The following is a 17,966-nucleotide window of genomic DNA, read 5'->3' on the forward strand; positions in this document are numbered from 1 at the left end:
GCCTTCCCCGTGCCCCCTTCCTACATTATGTGTGCTAATCGTAATGCCCCTTATTCCCCTTATCCTTCCCTTCCCACCCATTCTCCCCAGTACCTTTCCCTTTTGGGAACTGTTAGTCCATTCTTGGATTCTGTGAGTCTGCTGCTATTTTGTTCCTTCAGTTTTTGCTTTGTTCTTCTGTTCCACAGATGAGTGAAATTATGCGGTACTTGTCTTTCTCTGCTTGGCTTATTTCACTGAGCATAATACCCTCTAGCTCCATCGAAGTTGTTGCAAATGGTAGGATTAATTTTCTTCTTATGGCTAAATAATACTCCATTGTGTGTATGTACAACATCTTCTTTATCCATTCATCTACTGATGGACACTTAAGGTTCCTTCCATCTCTTGGCTGTTGTAAATAGTGCTGCGATAAACATAGGGGTGCATATGTCTTTTTGAAATGGGGCTCCTGCATTCTTTGGGTAAATTCCTAGGAGTGGAATTCCTGGGTCAAATGGTATTTCTATTCTTTGTTTTTTGAGGAACCTCCATATTTCTTTGCACAATGGTTGAACTATTGTACATTCCCACCAGCAGTGCAGGAGGGTTCCCCTTTCTCTGCATCACCAGCATTTGTTCTTCCTAGTCTTTTCTATGTTGGACATCCTTACTGGTGTGAGGTGATATCTCATTGTGGTTTTAATTTGCATTTCCTGGATAATTAGCGATGTGGAGCATCTTTTCATGTGTCTGTTGGCCATCTGAATTCCTTCTTTGGAGAATTGTCTCTTCATATCTCCACCCATTTCTCAATTGGGTTATTTGCTTTTTGGGTGTTGAGGCATGTGAGTTTTTAAATATATTTTGGATGTTAACCCCTTGTCAGATATGCCATTTACAAATATATTCTCTCATACTGTAGGATGCCTTTTTGTTCTGCTGATAGTGTCCTTTGCTGTACAGAAGCTTTTTAGCATGATGTACTCCCATTTGTTCATTTTTTATTTTGTTTCCCTTGCCCAAGGAGATGCATTCAAGAAAAGTGCTCATGTTTATATTCAAGAGATTTTTGCCTATGTTTTCTTCTAAGAGTTTTATGGTTTCATGACTTACATTCAGGTCTTTGATCCATTTTGAGTTTACTTTTGTGTATGGAGTTAGACAATAATCCAGTTTCATTCTCTTGCATGTAGCTGTCCAGTTTTGTCAATATCAGCTGTTGAAGAGGCTGTCATTTCCGCATTGTATATCCATGGCTCCTTTATCCTATATCAATTGACCACATATGTGTGGGTTTATATCTGGGCTGTCTAGTCTTTTCCATTGGTCTATGGGTCTGTTCTTGTGCCAGTACCAAATTGACTTGATTACTTTGGCTTTGTAGTAGAGCTTGAAGTCGGGGAGTGTAATCCCTCCTGCTTTAGTCTTCCTTCTCAGGATTGCTTTGGCTATTTGGGGTCTTTTCTGATTCCATATGAATATTAGAACTATTTGCTATAGTTCATTGAAGAATGCTATTGGTATTTAGATAGGGATTGCATTGAAACTGTAGATTGCTTTAGGCAGGATGGCCATTGACAATATGAATTTTTCTTATCCATCAGCATGAATGTGTTTCCATTCATTGGTATCTTCTTTAATTTCTTTCATGAGTGTTTTGTAGTTTTCAGAGTATAGGTCTTTCATTTCCTTGGTTAGGTTTATTCCTAGATGTTTTATTCTTTTTGATCCAATTGTGAATGGAATTGTTTTCCTGATTTCTTGCACTGCTAGTTCATCGTTAGTGTATAGGAATGCCACAGATTTGTGTATGTTTTGAATCCCGCAACTTTGCTGAATTCAGATATTAGATCTAGTAGTTTTGGAGTGGATTCTTTAGGGGTTTTCTTTTTTCTTTGACATAACTTCTTGTAGAGTAACATAAGCATGTATAGTTTTTAACAAACTACTAATTAAATTGCATACACACATTAACAGAATAGAAATACAGATACATAACAAAAGCAGACCTACAATTACCAGCCATATCCAGTGAAACCAAGAAAACCAGTTAGGTACCCTAGGAATTTGTGAAAACTTATCAATAATATGATGGATATTGCCTAACTGAATTTGAATAGTTTGAGAAAAATTAAAACAACACATTCCTGGGAACTGTTCATATCCCATATGTTCTTTTAACAATAGATAGTCTACAGTAGCACGATTTTGAAGCACTGCAACTCGCACTTCCTAATTCTTGGTTGAGTTCTGGAAATATAGAACCAGTCAAATTTGTTGTTTTACTGTATGCACAGGCCAGCTTAGATATCTCCTTCTGCATTCCAACGGCAAGTCCAGGAACCGGCGGGATGAATACAGCTACAACTGCAACAGCGCCAGGATCTTTGTTGAAGTTTTTTGATGATCATCCTCTGGAATGACTCTTCCAGAGGATGTTGATGTTGGAAGTTCTTCTTCATATTGTATCTTAATTTGTATGCTGGGTAGCCAAATTAGGCTTTGATCCTCTGTATAAGCACAAACAAACCCTTTGCCCACACATTGATGTGACCTTTATACCATTGTGAAGAACCTATTGGAGACCACCACACAGGAACTGCTTTTTTTATAGGAGAAAGAAATATTATCAGAAAAATGTACTTCCATAGCGGATTATCTGACACCCTTTAAAAGGTCAAAATTAAGGATATGTAAAGCATGCATTAATCGTTGATTTGCAGTTAATTTCATCCTATCAGGGAGTAATCCCCCCCTTTTTTTCTTTTTGTTCTCATTAATCTACAATTACATGAAGAACAGTCTGTTTACTAGGCTCTCCCCTACATCAAGACCCCCACAAACCCATTACAGTCACTGTCCATCAGCATAGCAAGATGTTGGAGAATCACTACTTGTCTTCTCTGTGTTGCACAGCCCTCCCCTTTCCCCTACCTCCCACATTATACATGCTAATCATAATATGACCTTTCTTCTTCAATGCCCTTATCCCTCCCTACCCTCCCATTCTCCCCAGTCTCTTTCCCTTTGGTAACTGTTAATCGATTCTTGGGTTCTATCATTCTGCTGCTGTTTTGTTACTTCAATTTTTCCATTGTTCTTATACTCCACAGATGAGTGAAATCATTTGGTATTTCTCTTTCTCCGCTTGGCTTATTTCACTGAGCATAATACCCTCTAGCTCCATCCATGCTGTTGCAAAATGTAGGATATTTTTTCTGCTTATGGTTGAATTCCATTGTGTATATGTACCACATGTTCTTTACCCATTCATCTACTGATGGCTACTTAGGTTGCTTCCATTTCTTGGCTATTGTAAATAGTGCTGCAATCAAGATAGGGGTGCATCTGTCTTTTCAAACTGGAGTGCTGCATTCTTAGGGTAAATTCCTAGAAGTGGAATTCCTGGGTCAAATAGTAAGTCTATTTTGAGCATTTTGAGGAACCTCCATACTGATTTCCACAATGGTTGAACTAATTTACATTCCCACCAGCAGTGTAGGAGGGTTCCCCTCTCTCCACAACCTCGTCAACATTTGTTATTGTTTGTCTTTTGGATGGTAGCCATCCTTACTGGTGTGAGGTGATATCTCATTGTGGTTTTAATTTGCATTTCTCTGATAACTAGCAATGTGGAGCATCTTTTCATGTGAATGTTTGCCATCTAAATTTCTTTTTTGGGGACCTGTCTGTTCAGTTACTCTGCCCATTTTTTAATTGGATTATTTGCTTTTTGTTTGTTGAGGTGCGTGAGCTCTTTATATATTTTGGATGTCAACCCTTTATCGGATCTGTCATTTATGAATATATTCTCCCATACTGTAGGTACCTTTTTGTTCTATTGATGGTGTCCTTTGCTGTACAGAAGCTTTTCAGCTTGATATAGTCCCACTTGTTCATTTTTGCTTTTGTTTTCCTTGCCTGGGGAGATATGTTAATTAAGAAGTCACTCATGTTTATGTCCAGGAGATTTTTGCCTATGTTTTTTTCTAAGAGTTTTATGGTTTCATGACTTACACTCAGGTCTTTGATCCATGTTGAATTTACTTTTGCATATGGGGTTAGACAGTGATCCAGTTTCATTCTCTTACATGTAGCTGTCCAGTTTTGCCAGCACCATCTGTTGAAGAGACTGTCATTTCCCCATTGTATGTCCATGGCTCCTTTATCGAATATTAATTAACCATCTATGTTTGGGTTAATGTCTGGAGTCTCTAATCTGTTCCACTGGTCTATGGTTCTGTTCTTGTGCCAGTACCAAATTGTCTTGATTACTATGGCTTTGTAGTAGAGCCTGAAGTTGGGGAATGAGATCCCCCCCTTTATTCTTCTTTCTCAGGATTGCTTTGGCTATTCGGGGTCTTTCATGTTTCCATTTGGATTTTTGAACTATTTGTTCCAGTTCGTTGAAGAATGTTGTTGGTAATTTGATAGGGATTGCATCAAATCTGTATATTGCTTTGGGCAGGATGGCCATTTTGACTATATTAATTCTTCCTACCCAAGAGCATGGGATGAGTTTCCATTTGTTAGTGTCCTCTTTAATTTCTCTTAAGAGTATCTTATAGTTTTCAGGTTATAGGTCTTTCACTTCTTTGGTTAGGTTTATTCCTAGGTATTTTATTCTTTTTGATGCAATTGTGAATGGAATTGTTTTCCTGATTTCTCTTTCTATTGGTACATTGTTAGTGTATAGGAAAACCACAGATTTCTGTGTGTTAATTTTGTATCCTGCAACTTTGCTGTATTCTGATATCAGTTCTAGTAGTTTTGGAGTGGAGTCTTCAGGGTTTTTTATGTACAATATCATGTCATCTGCAAATAGAGACAGTTTAAGTTCTTCTTTACCAATCTGGATTCCTTGTATTTCTTTGTTTTGTCTAATTGCCATGGCTAGGACCTCCAGTACTATGTTAAATAACAGTGGGGAGAGTGGGCATCCCTGTCTTGTTCCTGTTCTCAGAGGACAAGCTTTCAGCTTCTCGCTGTTCAGTATGATGTTAGCTGTGGGTTTATCATATATGGCCTTTATTATGTTGAGGTACTTGCCCTCTCTACACATTTTGCTGAGAGTTTTTATCATGAATGAATGTTGAATTTTGTTGAATGCTTTTTCAGCATCTATGGAGATGATCATGTGGTTTTTGTCCTTCTTTTTGTTGATGTGGTGGATGATGATGGATTTTCGGATGTTGTACCATCCTTGTAGCCCTGGGATGAATCCCACTTGGTCATGGTGTATGATCCTTTTGATATATTTTTGAATTCAGTTTGCTAATATTTTATTGAGTATTTTTGCATCTACATTCATCAGGGATATTGGTCTGTAGTTTTCTTTTTTGGTGGGGTCTTTGTCTCATTTTGGTATTATGGTGATGTTGGGTTCATAGAGTGAGTTTGGGAGTATTCCCTCCTCTTCTTTTTTTTGGAAAATTTTAAGGAGAATGGGTGTTATGTCTTCTCTGTATGTCTGATAAAATTCTGAGGTAAATTCGTCTGGCCCGGGGATTTTGTTCTTGGGTAGTTTTTTGATTACCGTTTCAATTTCTTTGCTCGTAATTGGTTTGTTTAACTTTTGTGTTTCTCCCTTGGTCAGTCTTGGAAGGTTGTATTTTTCTATGAAGTTGTCCATTTCTTCTAGGTTTTCCAGGTTGTTAGCATATAGGTTTTCATAGTAGTCTTTAATAATTCTTGGTATTTCTGTGGAGTCTGTTGTGATTTTTCCATTCTCTTTTCTGATTCTGTTGATGTGTGTTGGTTCTCTTTTTGTCTTAATAAGTTTGTCTAGAGGCTTATCTATTTTGTTTATTTTCTCAAAGAACCAGCTCTTGGTTTCACTGATTTTTTTCTATTGTGTTACTGTTCTCAATTTTGTTTATTTCTTCTCTGATCTTTATTATGTCCCTCCTTCTGCTGACTTTAGGCCTCATTTGTTCTTCTTTTTCGAGTTTCAATAATTGTGACTTTAGACTATTCATTTGGGATTGTTCTTCCTTCTTTAAGTATGCCTGGATTGCTATACACTTTCCTCTTAAGACAGCTTTTGCTGCGTCCCACAGAAGTTGGGGCTTTGTGTTGTTGTCATTTGTTTCCATATATTGCTTGATCTCTATTTTAATTTGTTCATTGATCCATTGATTATTTAGGAGCATGTTGTTAAGCCTCCATGTGTTTGTGAGCCTTTTTGTTTTCTATGTACAATTTATTTCTAGTTTTATACCTTTTTGGTCTGAAAAGTTGGTTGGTAGAATTTCAATCTTTTTGACCTTACTGAGGCTCTTTTTGTGGCCTAGTATGTGGTCTATTCTGGAGAATGTTCCATGTGCACTTGAGAAGAATGTGTATCCTGTTGCTTTTGGATGTAGAGTTCTATAGATGTCTAGTAGGTCCATCTGTTGTAGTGTGTTGTTCAGTGCCTCCGTGTCCTTACTTATTTTCTGTCCATTGGATCTATCCTTTGGGGTGAGTAGCATGTTGAAGTCTCCTAAAATGAATGCATTGTATTCTATTTCCTCCTTTAGTTCTGTTAGTATTTGTTTAACATACGCTGGTGCTCCTGTGTTGGGTGCATATATATTTATAATGGGTATATCCTCTTGTTGGACTGAGTCCTTCCTCATTATGTAATGTCCTTCTTTATCTCTTCTTACTTTCTTTGTTTTGAAGTCTATTTTGTCTGATACTATTACTGCAACACCTGCTTTCTTCTTCCTGTTGTTTGCCTGAAATGTTTTTCCATCCCTTGAGTTTTAGTCTGTGCATGTCTTTGGGTTTGAGGTGAGTTTCTTGTAAGCAGCATATAGATGGGTCTTGCTTTTCATCCATTCTATTACTCTGTGTCTTTTGATTGGTGCATTCAGTCCATTTACATTTAGGGTGACTAGTGAAAGATATGTACTTATTGCCATTGCAGGCTTTAGATTCGTGGTTACCAAAGGTTCAAGGTTAGCTTCTTTACTATCTTACTGCCTAACTTAGCTCGCTTATTGAGCTGTTATAAACACTGTCTGGAGATTCTTTATTTCTCTCCCTTCTTATTCCTCCTCCTCCATAGTTTATATGTTGGTTGTTTTATTCTGTGCTCTTATGTTTCCTTTAACTGCTTTTTGTGGGTGATTGATTTTATTTTTTGCCTATAGTTAGTATTTGGTTGGTCTGCTTTCTTTGCTGTGATTTTATTTTTTCTGGTGACATCTGTTTAGTCTTAGGAGTGCTCCCATCTAGAACAGTGCCTGTAAAATACCCTGTAGAGGTGGTTTGTGGGAGGCAAATTCCCTCAACTTTCACTTGTCTGGGAATTGTTTAATCCGTCCTTCATATTTAAATGATAATCGTGCTGGATACAGTATTCTTGGTTCAAGGCCCTTCTGTTTCATTGCATTAAATATATCATGCCTTTCTCTTCTGGCCTGTAAGGTTTCTGTTGAGAAGTCTGATGATAGCCTGATGGGTTTTCCTTTGTAGGTGACCTTTTTCCTCTTTCTAGCTGCCTTTAAAACTCTGTCCTTGTCCTTGATCTTTGCCATTTTAATTATTATGTGTCTTGGTGTTGTCCTCTTTGGGTCCCTTCTGTTGGGAGTTTTGTGTACTTTCATGGTCTGATTGATTATTTCCTCCCCCAGTTTGGGGAAGTTCTCAGCAATTATTTCCTCAAAGACACTTTCTATCCCTTTTTCTCTCTCTTTTTCTTCTGGTACCCCTATAATGTGGATATTGTTCCTTTTGGATTGGTCACACAGTTCTCTTAATATTGTTTCATTCCTGGAGATCCTTTTATCTCTCTCTGCGTCAGCTTTTATGCGTTCCTGCTCTCTGGTTTCTATTCCATCAATGGCCTCTTGCATCTTATCCATTCTGCTTATAAATCCTTCCAGAGATTATTTCACTTCTGTAATCTCCCTCCAGATGTATATTTCTTGTATATTTCTTTGCAGCTGCGTCAGCATGTTTATGGTTTTTATTTTGAATTCTTTTTCAGGAAGACCAGTTAGGTCTATCACCTCAGGGGTTGACTCTGTGATCTTGGTCAGCCTCAAATTCTGCCTTTTCATGGTGATAGAGATAGTTTGCGGAGCCAGCACGAGTGACGGCTGGGAGACTGTCCCTTCTTTTTGGTTTGTGGCCTTCCTCTCCTGGGAGAACAGCGACCTCTAGTGGCTTGTGCTGGGCAGCTGTGCGCAGATGGGGCCTCTGATTCTTGCATGGCCGCTTTGAAGTTTAGCTCTGCGGTTGCTCTGGTTGTGGCCTGCCTCGGGCTGCTGTTCCGATGTGGCGGAGCCGCGTCAGAGGGGAAACGGCCGGGAGGCTGTTTATGTCTGTGAGGGGCCTCCAAGCTGCCCTGGTGTCCATGGGGTTAGGGCGCCCAGAGTTCCCCGGAATTCCCAGCTCCTGTGCTAAGTGTCCCAGGACCCTTCTGTCCAGCTGTGGGGTCCCTGTCCCTTTAAAACTTTCAAAAAGCTCTCACTTTTCTTTGTCCCAGGGGCGCCGGCTGCGGGGACTCACTCACAGGTCTTACTGTCCTGTTTCCCTAGTTTCCAGCACCCCACGCATGCACTGTGTCTGCACTCTGGTGAGGATGGCTAGGGCTGGGTGTTTAGCAGTCCTGGGCTCCCTCTCCCTCCCCGCTCTGACTCCTCTCCTCCCGCCAGGAGCTGGGGTGGGGGTGTCACTCATCTCCCACTGGGCCACGGCTTGTATCTTACCCCCTTCGTGAGGCGCTGCGTTCTCGCAGGTGTGGATGTAGTCTGGATGTTGTCCTGTGTCTTCTGGTCTGTCTTTTAGGGAGAGTTGTCTTTGTTGTATTTTCAAAAATATACGTGGTTTTGGGAGGAGATTTCCGCTGCTCTACTCACGCCGCTATCTTGGCTCCACCTCTCTTTAGGGTTTTTTATGTACAATATCATGTCTTCTGCAAACAGGGACAGTTTAACTTCTTTCTCGCCAATCTGTATGCCTTTTATTTCTTTCTGTTGTCTGATTGCCATGGGTAGGACCTCCAGAACTATGTTGTATAAAAATAGGGAGAGTGGGCATCCTTGTCTTGTTCCTGATCTTAAAGGAACAGCTTTTAGCTTCTTGCTGTTAAAGTATGATGTTGGCTTTTGGTCTGTCATATATGGCCTTTACTATGTTGAGGTACTTGCCCTCTATACCCATTTTGTTGAGAGTTTTTATCTTGAATGGATGTTGAATTTTGTCAAATGCTTTTTCAGCATCTATGGAGATGATCATGTGGTTTTTGTCCTTTTTGTTGATGTGGTGGATGATGTTGATGGATTTTCGAATGTTGTACCATCCTTGCATCCCTGGGATGAATCCTACTTGATCATGTTGGATGATCCTTTCGATGTATTTTTGAATTTGGTTTGCTAATACTATGTTGAGTATTTTTGCATCTATATTCATCAGGGAAAATTACAGGTCTGTAATTTTCTTTTTTTGTGATGTCTTTGCCTGGTTTTGGTATTACAGTGATGCTGGCTTCATTGAATGAGTTTGGGAGTGTTCCCTCCTCTTCTACTTTTGGAAAACTTTAAAGAGGATGCGTATTAGGTCTTCACTAAATGTTTGATGAAATTCAGCAGTGAAACTATCTGGTCCAGGGGTTTTTTTGTTCTTAGGTAGTTTTTTTGTTATACAGCTAATTATCTTTTAGAGAGATTTAAAAATAAAATAGAATATTTATCTATAAATTTACCATTTCTTGTGTTCTTCACCCCTGTGTGTGGGCCACAATTCCCTCAGCTTTCCTTTGTCTGAATATGTCTTTATTTTGCCTGTGGTTCTGAAAGACATCTTCCCTGGTACAGAATTATAGGTGGACCATTCTTTTTCTTTTGGGTCCTTACAGATGTTCCTCCACTGTCTTCCAGCTGGTACTGTTTCTGATGCAAAGTCTGCTTTTATTCTCATCTGTGTCTTTTTCTCTGGTTACTTTTAAGATTTTCTTTTTATCATTGGTTTCAAAGCAGTTTGATGAGGAATACATTGAATAACTTTCTTCATAGTTCTTATGGGGTTGAATTTGGGTGTGTGGTTTATCATTTCCCATGAAATTTGGAAAATGACTGGTTTTTATTACCTACAATAGTTCTGTACCCCCCTAGTCCTTTGGGAACTGGAAATGGACATATATTCATTTGCTTGATGTCTCTCTGCAGTTCTGGCATGCTCTGTTCATGTGGTCATTAGTCTCAGGGGTCTGTGTGCTTCATTTCCAATGATTTCTATGGCTATGCTTTCAAGCTCACTAACCTTGCTCCGCAAGGTCCAATGTGACACCCCCTGTGGTGCAGTTTTCATTTTTAAAAGTTCAATTTGGGTCTCTAAGTATCTCTCCCCTGCCTTCTTGGATAGATGGGCTGTGGTCACAGTAACTGTGGGTGACCTACTCAGTGATTAGGTCAGCAGAGCCACATCTGGGTCCGTTTCAGCAGATCGATTTTTCTCATCATCACATGTCAACTGCTTGCTTCTTTGTGTGCCTAGGTGGTTTTTGTCAGATTCCTGGGCACTCACTGGGTGCTCTGGGACATGGTGAAGTTTTTGGACCTATTGAGATCCTTCCAGAAAGGTTTTTCAGTTTTGCTAAAGAGAACCAGAGCAACTGTCCATCTGGAGCAAGCTGCCCCCTCTGCCAGGCCAATGCCCTCTGAGTACCTGCCTGCCTCTGCCAATGCAGATCCCCTGTGACGGGCAGGCACACACTGCTCAGGTTCCTCAGGACCCTTTCTCCGCCGAATAGTGTACTTCAGGACTCGGGTGGAGCCTCCAGGTCTCTGGAAGGCCCTCCCTGGGCAGCTCTCTCCCCCGCTGCTCTCTCCCTGCCAACTCCCGACCCACCCCCAACCCCCGGGCCTATGTGGGAGCAATCACAGGGTTCACCTCAGATTCTTCTTCTGCTCAGGGACCTCTGTTGTGTGCTGCTCCATGGGTAATGTTTGAAAAATGCTGTTTCATTATTTTGTCCTAATTTTGAGGAGTTTCAGGCTGGGGTCTCTGTTACTCCACATTGGCTGGCCGCATAAGTCGGATTTGGTAATTTTGTCACAAACTGGTATAATGTCTGGTGGGTTCTCTAGGAGATGACTGTAAATTAACTTCCAGCCTCTCTGGGAGTCATTCCTCATGGGCCAGTCAGGTTATTAAGTTGTCCACCTGGCAGGAATGTGGCAATGCAGGAAGGGTGACCCCTACAAAGACTGCTCATATTCTTGGCCTTCAGGTGGTGCACTGTGGCAGACAGTCAAAACAGGTCAGTGAGTGACAACTGTACCGTGGCAAGTACCCAGGGTTGTAACCCTCATAGGTTCCCACTGAGAGAAGCCCCAGTATTTGGCTGGACTGATCGCCACCCCCATTCCTACAGATTTGGATGGTGGGCACTGGGGCTCAGGAAGGGCCACTTCACTCCCTGCACGTTTCCCTTTCGGATGCCCTTGGGATTCCCACAACTCGCCATGGGATTTGAAGCAGTCCTGTACCACAGTAGCACTGATACCAGTGTGTCCCTCGTCTCACATGGAAGGACTGAGTCTGGTGTGTGGAGGGCTTCTTGGCTCTTTTCAAAGGCCTGAGACTGCTGGGTGGCCAGTCTGGGGTCACTCTGGCCGTTTGAGCCTCCTTTGCAATTTGGCATTTTCATCTCTGTATGTAGTTACCATTCCTGCTTGTCATCACCAGCCATCACTACTTTGCCTTCTGAGCTATAATGAAGTTTTCTTGGGATGGACATGGATGGTCAAGGCAGGCCTATCAGGAGTAGGACAGATTTCATCACTGAGCAAGCCTGCCACTTTGGTAATGATCCTGGGTCGTTAGGGTCCCTGGGTTTTCACCCTGTTGTGTGGCAAGGGCATGCCATCTCAGAGCATGGACGGGGAGGGAGCCTGTGTGAAGCTATAAGCCTAGGATGAGCGCTCCCTGCACAAAGCTCCCTTGGCAGGACACACTGAGGCCAGAGCATGCTGCCAGCTGCAGTCTTCAACCAGCGCCTGCAATCACCTCGCACAGAGTTTCCCTTCAATTGTCCCTGCTACCTGACTAAGGGCCTGGCCCAGCCTGGCTGACCACAGTGCTGTGACCACACATAATCTGCATCATCAAGAGTAGGATTCATTTCTCAAATATGTTTTCAGCTCTGCTCCTCCTGAGACCAGCTGATTTAATAAGAGTTTATCTCCGTCCTTCTTATGTCTTTATATAACTGACACTAGTTTAGTTTTTATATATCATGCCTCTCCTCCTGAAAAAGAAAATTATAAAGATAGAAAATAAAAGAACCAAACAGAAGACCTGGGAAAATGGGTGTGAATGATGTTAGTCACAGTAGAGCAGGCAGACAGGTGGACAGCAATCTCCTGCACAATTTCTGAAAATCTACTGCACAGTGGTCCAGAGATGTGTTGGCACCATGGCCCAAGGCCAAGTCTGACCCACTGCCTGCCTTACTGGCACATGGCCACACACATTTGTTTACACACTGCCTGCTTTTGTGCCACAAGGGTTGAGTTGTGTAGTTATGTCAAAGACTGTATGGCTAAAATATTTACTATCTGGTCCTTTATAGAATGTATGCCCATGCCTGATTTAGAGATTAAGATAAGACACTAAAAGTTCTTTGAATCTGATAGAAAAACTATAAATTCTGATTTGGCAGTAATACTGTAGCATAGGTCCACACATCGTATGTGTTATGTCCCAAAGATTCTGCAGAGACATACAAGCAAAAATAGGCCAATTTTCAGAGGTAAAAGTTCAGTCACCACTAATTCCAAAACTGTTTCATTCCCATTCTAGGAATTGTATGGTGAAAAAAGCAAGCATGAAGTTGGCAAGCTTGTTTTGTTTTCTGCTTATCATTTTTCAAATTGACTTTGGACAAAATGAAGACACTCCCAGGAAGCAGAGGAAGATGTATCACCGCAGATGGCAGAGAGGCTCTATGCCCAGCCATAGTCCCAGCAGACAGCTTGGACTTCGGCAGTCAGGGACAGCCACATCGACAGCAGCACAGCCCGTGGTGACTGTGGGTCACAGTGTGGAGGAAAAGTTTGAATCTTTATTGAGTGTTCTTGGAGTAGAATCAAGCTATAATGTGCTACCAGGTAAGATAACAGTAAGAGAGTGTGCAAGAGTGAGAACACCTCTGTGAAGATAATTTCCCCCCAAATTCAAGTTATTAAATTATCTTTTGGTTTAATCTATTGTTAAGTCCAGGGAAAGGACATCCTGGGGCAAAATACCTCTAAAAACCGAAATCAGTCAAAGGGAGAAATAAAGTCTAAAATCTGTTTATTGCTTACAAACTGCAGACCGGCCCATCTCTCTCTCCTGCTCCAGCAGCAGTAAACCCGGCCCTCCCCTCACCTCAGGTACAGATAAGCCTCCTTGCCCAGGTAATTTCCCACTGATATGGAGATGAACTTCTCTCCACCCCTGAGGATATGCAAATGCACTAAAGCCATACTTCTTTCCACCTCTGAATGCCTATTGATATGCAGATGTACTAAAGCCAGGTGAGATATTCTGGAAATGTGATAATTTTACCCACATCTACAAAGATGAATTTTGAAGTAATTTAAAAATTCATTTACAAAATGTACTGATAATACAAAATTACTGGAAAGCAAAAAAATAATTAGCTATCCTACAATTATATTTATAAAACCATAATTCCTATTTTGGTTTATTTATTTCTAGTCTATTTATTATGCCATGTATTTTATACAGAATAATCATAATATAGATAATATACATATAAACTTGTGAACTGTTTTCATTTATAGACCATCTAGTATGTAAAAAATATTCAGATAATGCTGTGAAGATGTGGCTATTAAATATTTTCAACCAAAAATAAGGGCAGGCCACTGAATATATAAACTAAATTACTGAATTTTTAAAGGTTAAAAGATTGAAGTTCTGCCGAAGATTTCAACTAGGCATATTAAAAAAACTAGTACTTTAATGGTCCACATTTTTCCAAGTTTAGAAGAAAAAAGGAATATTACACATTTATCATTACATAAAATTTTCAGATAAAAAAATCATCGTATAATATTCTGTTGCCAATACTTCATATTGTCTCAAGAAAGCCAAATGGTTCTAAATGATGTTACTTCCATAAATTTAACAGAAATAACACACAATTACCATGAATATAAACAATTTAGGCCACATTATAGCATGATCAGGGAAGAAAGATTCTGGAGGCAGGGAAATCAACTAAAAAAATATAATAATAGCGCATCCATAACTGCTCAAGAACGATGGGGTCAATTTCCCTGGCTAAGTGGAAAGGTATTTGAAGTTATAATTATAGAAAATTAACAGGTTAAAATGTAGTATGCATAAAGTGATCTCAAATCTGTTTTAAAAATATGTAATATAGGGTCATATGCATAAAAAGTATAGAAGATGTGTACTAAACATTTCTCAATTGTCCTAAAATGTTTTCCAGTGGTTTTGTAGTACCTTTTTAAAAACTATGATAAAACACACATAAAACTTATCATTTTAACCATACATAGTGAGAAATTACCCCATTTTGCCCTCCCCCAACCCGAGGCAATCACTGTTCTGTCTCTGTGAATTTGCCTCGCCTAGATATTTCATATACAAGGAGTCATGTATTATGAGGCTTTTGTGTCTGGCTTCTTTCCCTTGGCATCAGGCCTTCAAGGCTCACCCATGCTGCACCGTGTGTCAGTGCTTCCTTCCTTTTAAGGCTGAAATATTCCATTGTGTGGTAGACCAGTTCATTTATTTATCCATTCATCTGCTGATGGACATTTGGGTTGTTTCTACATTTTGGCTGTTGTGTTCAAATTTCTGTTTGAATTCCTGTTTCAATTCTCTTGGATATGGCACCTAAAGGTGGAATACGGGGTATCTAGAAACTGGTCCATATGCTATTTCTATGTTTAATCTAATGAAAAACCACCATGTTTTCCACAGAGGCCACACTATTTCATATTACCACCAACAAAGTACAAAGATTCCAATTTTTCCACATCGCTGCCATTACTTGTTATTTTCCATTTAAGAAAAAACAGAGCCACTCTCATGGATGTGAACTGGTACCTACCTTACTGTGGTTTAATTTGCATCTGTGTAATGACTAATGAAGTTGAGCATTCTTTTATGTGTTGTCCATTATACATATTCTCTGGAAAAATGTCTATTCAAGTCCTTTGCCCATTTTTAATAGGTTGGTTGTTTAATGGGTTGTTTGTTGACTTTTAAGAGTTCTTTATTTATATTCTGGATATTAAACCCTTATCATATGTGATTTACAAATATTTTCTCCCATTGTTTACAGTCCTTTCACTTTCTTGACAATTTCCTTTGATGCGTCAGATTTTTAATTTTGATTAAGCCTACCTACTTTTTCTCTTGTTGCTTGCACTTTCACGAGTCATATCTAAAAATCCACTACCAAATGTAAGTTGTGGAGGTTTACACCTATTTTCTTCTATAAATAGTATAGTTTTAGCTCTTATACTTAGGTTTCTGATACATTTTCAGTTAATTTTTATATTTGGTGTAAGGTTGGGATCCGATTTTTTCCCCTGAGTGTGGATGTCTGGTTGTTCCAGCACCGTTTGTTGAAGAGACTGTTTTTTTCTCCATCAAATGGTCTTGGCACCCTTGTTGAAGATCAATTGGCCATAGATGTGTGGGTTTATTTCTGGGCTTTCAATATTCCATTGGTTTGTATGTCTATCCTTATGCCAGTAACACTGGCAAAAAAAAAAGAGTAATGTTGTTCTTTTTTCCTCCCACAACTGTTTTGGATATTCAGGGCCCCCTTTATAGACTTTAGTACTTTCATACTTGGGCAAAACCTCATACACACCTATTTTTTCCTGGGGTTAGAACTGGGTGGGTGGGACTGGCCTCCTGCAAGTATCCCCATAAGAGGAGTTGGGCGTGAATTGGGAAGGTGGGGGCAAATGTGAGTGCTCACTTTGGGGTGGGGTGAGGGTCAGAGCCCACCAGATGGAGGAGAATTATCAGGAATGATACTAGGTCAGAGGAAAAACATCCCCTTATTATTCAGATCAAAGCAGCTTGCTTAGTCAACACACTTATTCACATACCTACAACCCTGTATGTACTAAACATACTAAAATCCAATGGAATGAATATACTAAATGCACTGTCTCACTGAGGCTACCATCTGCCCCTACCTCCATGGGGATAGGTGGGGTGTGGGCTTAGCACAGGCATATTCCAGCCCTCTGCTCTCTGCAAGGGATGGAACCACACAGCCTCACCTCTGCTGCCATTAGGTGTGGCCGTGTAACTCACTCCGGACAGTGTAACTGGACATTTCAGGGTCCCCATTGCTCTGGCACCAGGGCAGCCTGCCTAGAGTTGAAGCTGGTTGCTTCACTGAGTGACTGTCTTGAGTAGAGCCCATAGACCCCTGGACACGTGGCACAAACAAGAAATAACAGATTTTGGGGCTGTCATTTGCTGCCATATGACTTAGCCATCCTGACAGACACAGGATGGAGGTGCAGTCCACTCAGAGCAAAAGTTGGAGGCTGAGTGCAGAGTATGAGGGGAGCATTGCAGAGGGCTGCACCTGGACACATGTGCACCCCATTCCCGTGTGGTTCCATCAGCCAGACTTTGCGCTGTGCTTGCTTCTACTGGCAGGTGCTGGTGGCCATTGGGAACATAAATATGTCACTGTTCTCTCCTAGGGAGAAAGGGGCACTGTGTGGTAAATGGGATGGCCATGCACAACACAGCCGTGTGGTCCCCTGGGCCCTGCACCACCTGCCTCTGCTACAGCGGAAGAGTGCTCTGTGATGAGGCCGTGTGCCCCCCACGGGCATGCCCCCAAACACGCATACCTGATGGAGAATGCTGCCCAGTCTGCTTTGACTCAGGTATAAATATTTATAAACAAAAGAGCATGTATGGGATTGTCTTGAACTTAAATTTGTTTTTATTTTGTCATGACCTTAACTTTCAAATTATGATAAGCCAGTCATCAAAGTACTTAAGATATTGGCACAGTAATGATAAACATGGCAATTATTTGGGAAACGTATGGGAGAGGACAAAAATAAGAGATCTTGACTTTACACTTTAGCCCTATCAGACTGAGTAAACTTGGAGCGGATCACAGCCCACACTTGACTCTCCACTTCAGAGACGCAGCGGCAGGGTCCGCACAAGCCCACAGCTCCAAGTGCTCGGCTGGAAGTGAAGAGTGAAGTGCTCTGCTTAGTTCCCACTTACTCCAATGCTGAGTGGGCACAGCTACCATCCCAAAGGGAGGGGAAGAACCTTGCTGCACGAAGGGAGGAGTGGTTTGTGTTTGGACAGCATAAAGCATGGTGCTCAGCGTGGCTGTGGCCGCTACCCCCTCATCTCATGAGGCTCATGCCTGAGGGAGGAGCCGACCTTAGGAGGGAGTCCGGGGGCTCCTACACCAAGAGCCTGGCCAATGCCATGCGAAATAAATGAGGAGAGAAGGGTTAAGTGATTTTACAGGAAGGGATGGGGATATTTTCTTTGGTCTATGATCAAGTTGGGTTATTTTGTGCAAATGGGGATCTTAGGATAAGTGTTTACAAGTCTCCTGCCAGGAAGAACTTTAGAATATTGAGGGATTTTATTTTGGTTTATACTACCAGCTGTTTTACCAAGTATTATGTCTTTAAATTATGTTAGAAAATAAAAGTGTTTAATGAAACTGACTTGGGGATGAAACAAGGTTTATACAGGAAGATGCAGAAGTTTTCAGACATTTGTCAAAAGACTTGAAATATTCTTGAAATGCTGTGGTTATTTTGGAATACTAACCTTGGATAAATAGGAGGACTAAATATTTCAATAGAATAGCTTTAGTTTCCTTTGGCTAATTTGTTCCTATTTTCCTTTTGCATGTTCTGCTGGAGCTGTGAAAAAAATAACTCACAGACTTTACAATATATACTGAACTGAAATCTCAAGTAATGACT

The 17,966-nt window shown here is 40.8% G+C and overlaps 2 protein-coding genes across 7 annotated transcripts in view; one reads left to right on the top strand and one right to left on the bottom strand.

Annotated features, from left to right (window-relative positions):
• Positions 1 to 17,966, bottom strand: part of CENPP (centromere protein P) — a 266,012-nt gene that overhangs the window by 43,313 nt on the left and 204,733 nt on the right. The gene's annotated exons all lie outside the window — the stretch shown is intronic.
• Positions 1 to 17,966, top strand: part of ECM2 (extracellular matrix protein 2) — a 76,022-nt gene that overhangs the window by 42,637 nt on the left and 15,419 nt on the right. For all 5 annotated transcript variants that reach the window (XM_057498435.1, XM_036896884.2, XM_057498436.1 and 2 more), the window contains 2 exons: positions 12,781 to 13,088; positions 16,698 to 16,886. In XM_057498435.1, coding sequence (XP_057354418.1) covers positions 12,788 to 13,088; positions 16,698 to 16,886 — 490 coding nt within the window. In that variant the 5' untranslated portion in view covers positions 12,781 to 12,787. The remainder of the gene's footprint in view (positions 1 to 12,780; positions 13,089 to 16,697; positions 16,887 to 17,966) is intronic.

The sequence above is a fragment of the Manis pentadactyla genome, chromosome 3 (assembly GCF_030020395.1).
Source record: "Manis pentadactyla isolate mManPen7 chromosome 3, mManPen7.hap1, whole genome shotgun sequence".
In the NCBI taxonomy this organism is placed as follows: domain Eukaryota; kingdom Metazoa; phylum Chordata; class Mammalia; order Pholidota; family Manidae; genus Manis; species Manis pentadactyla.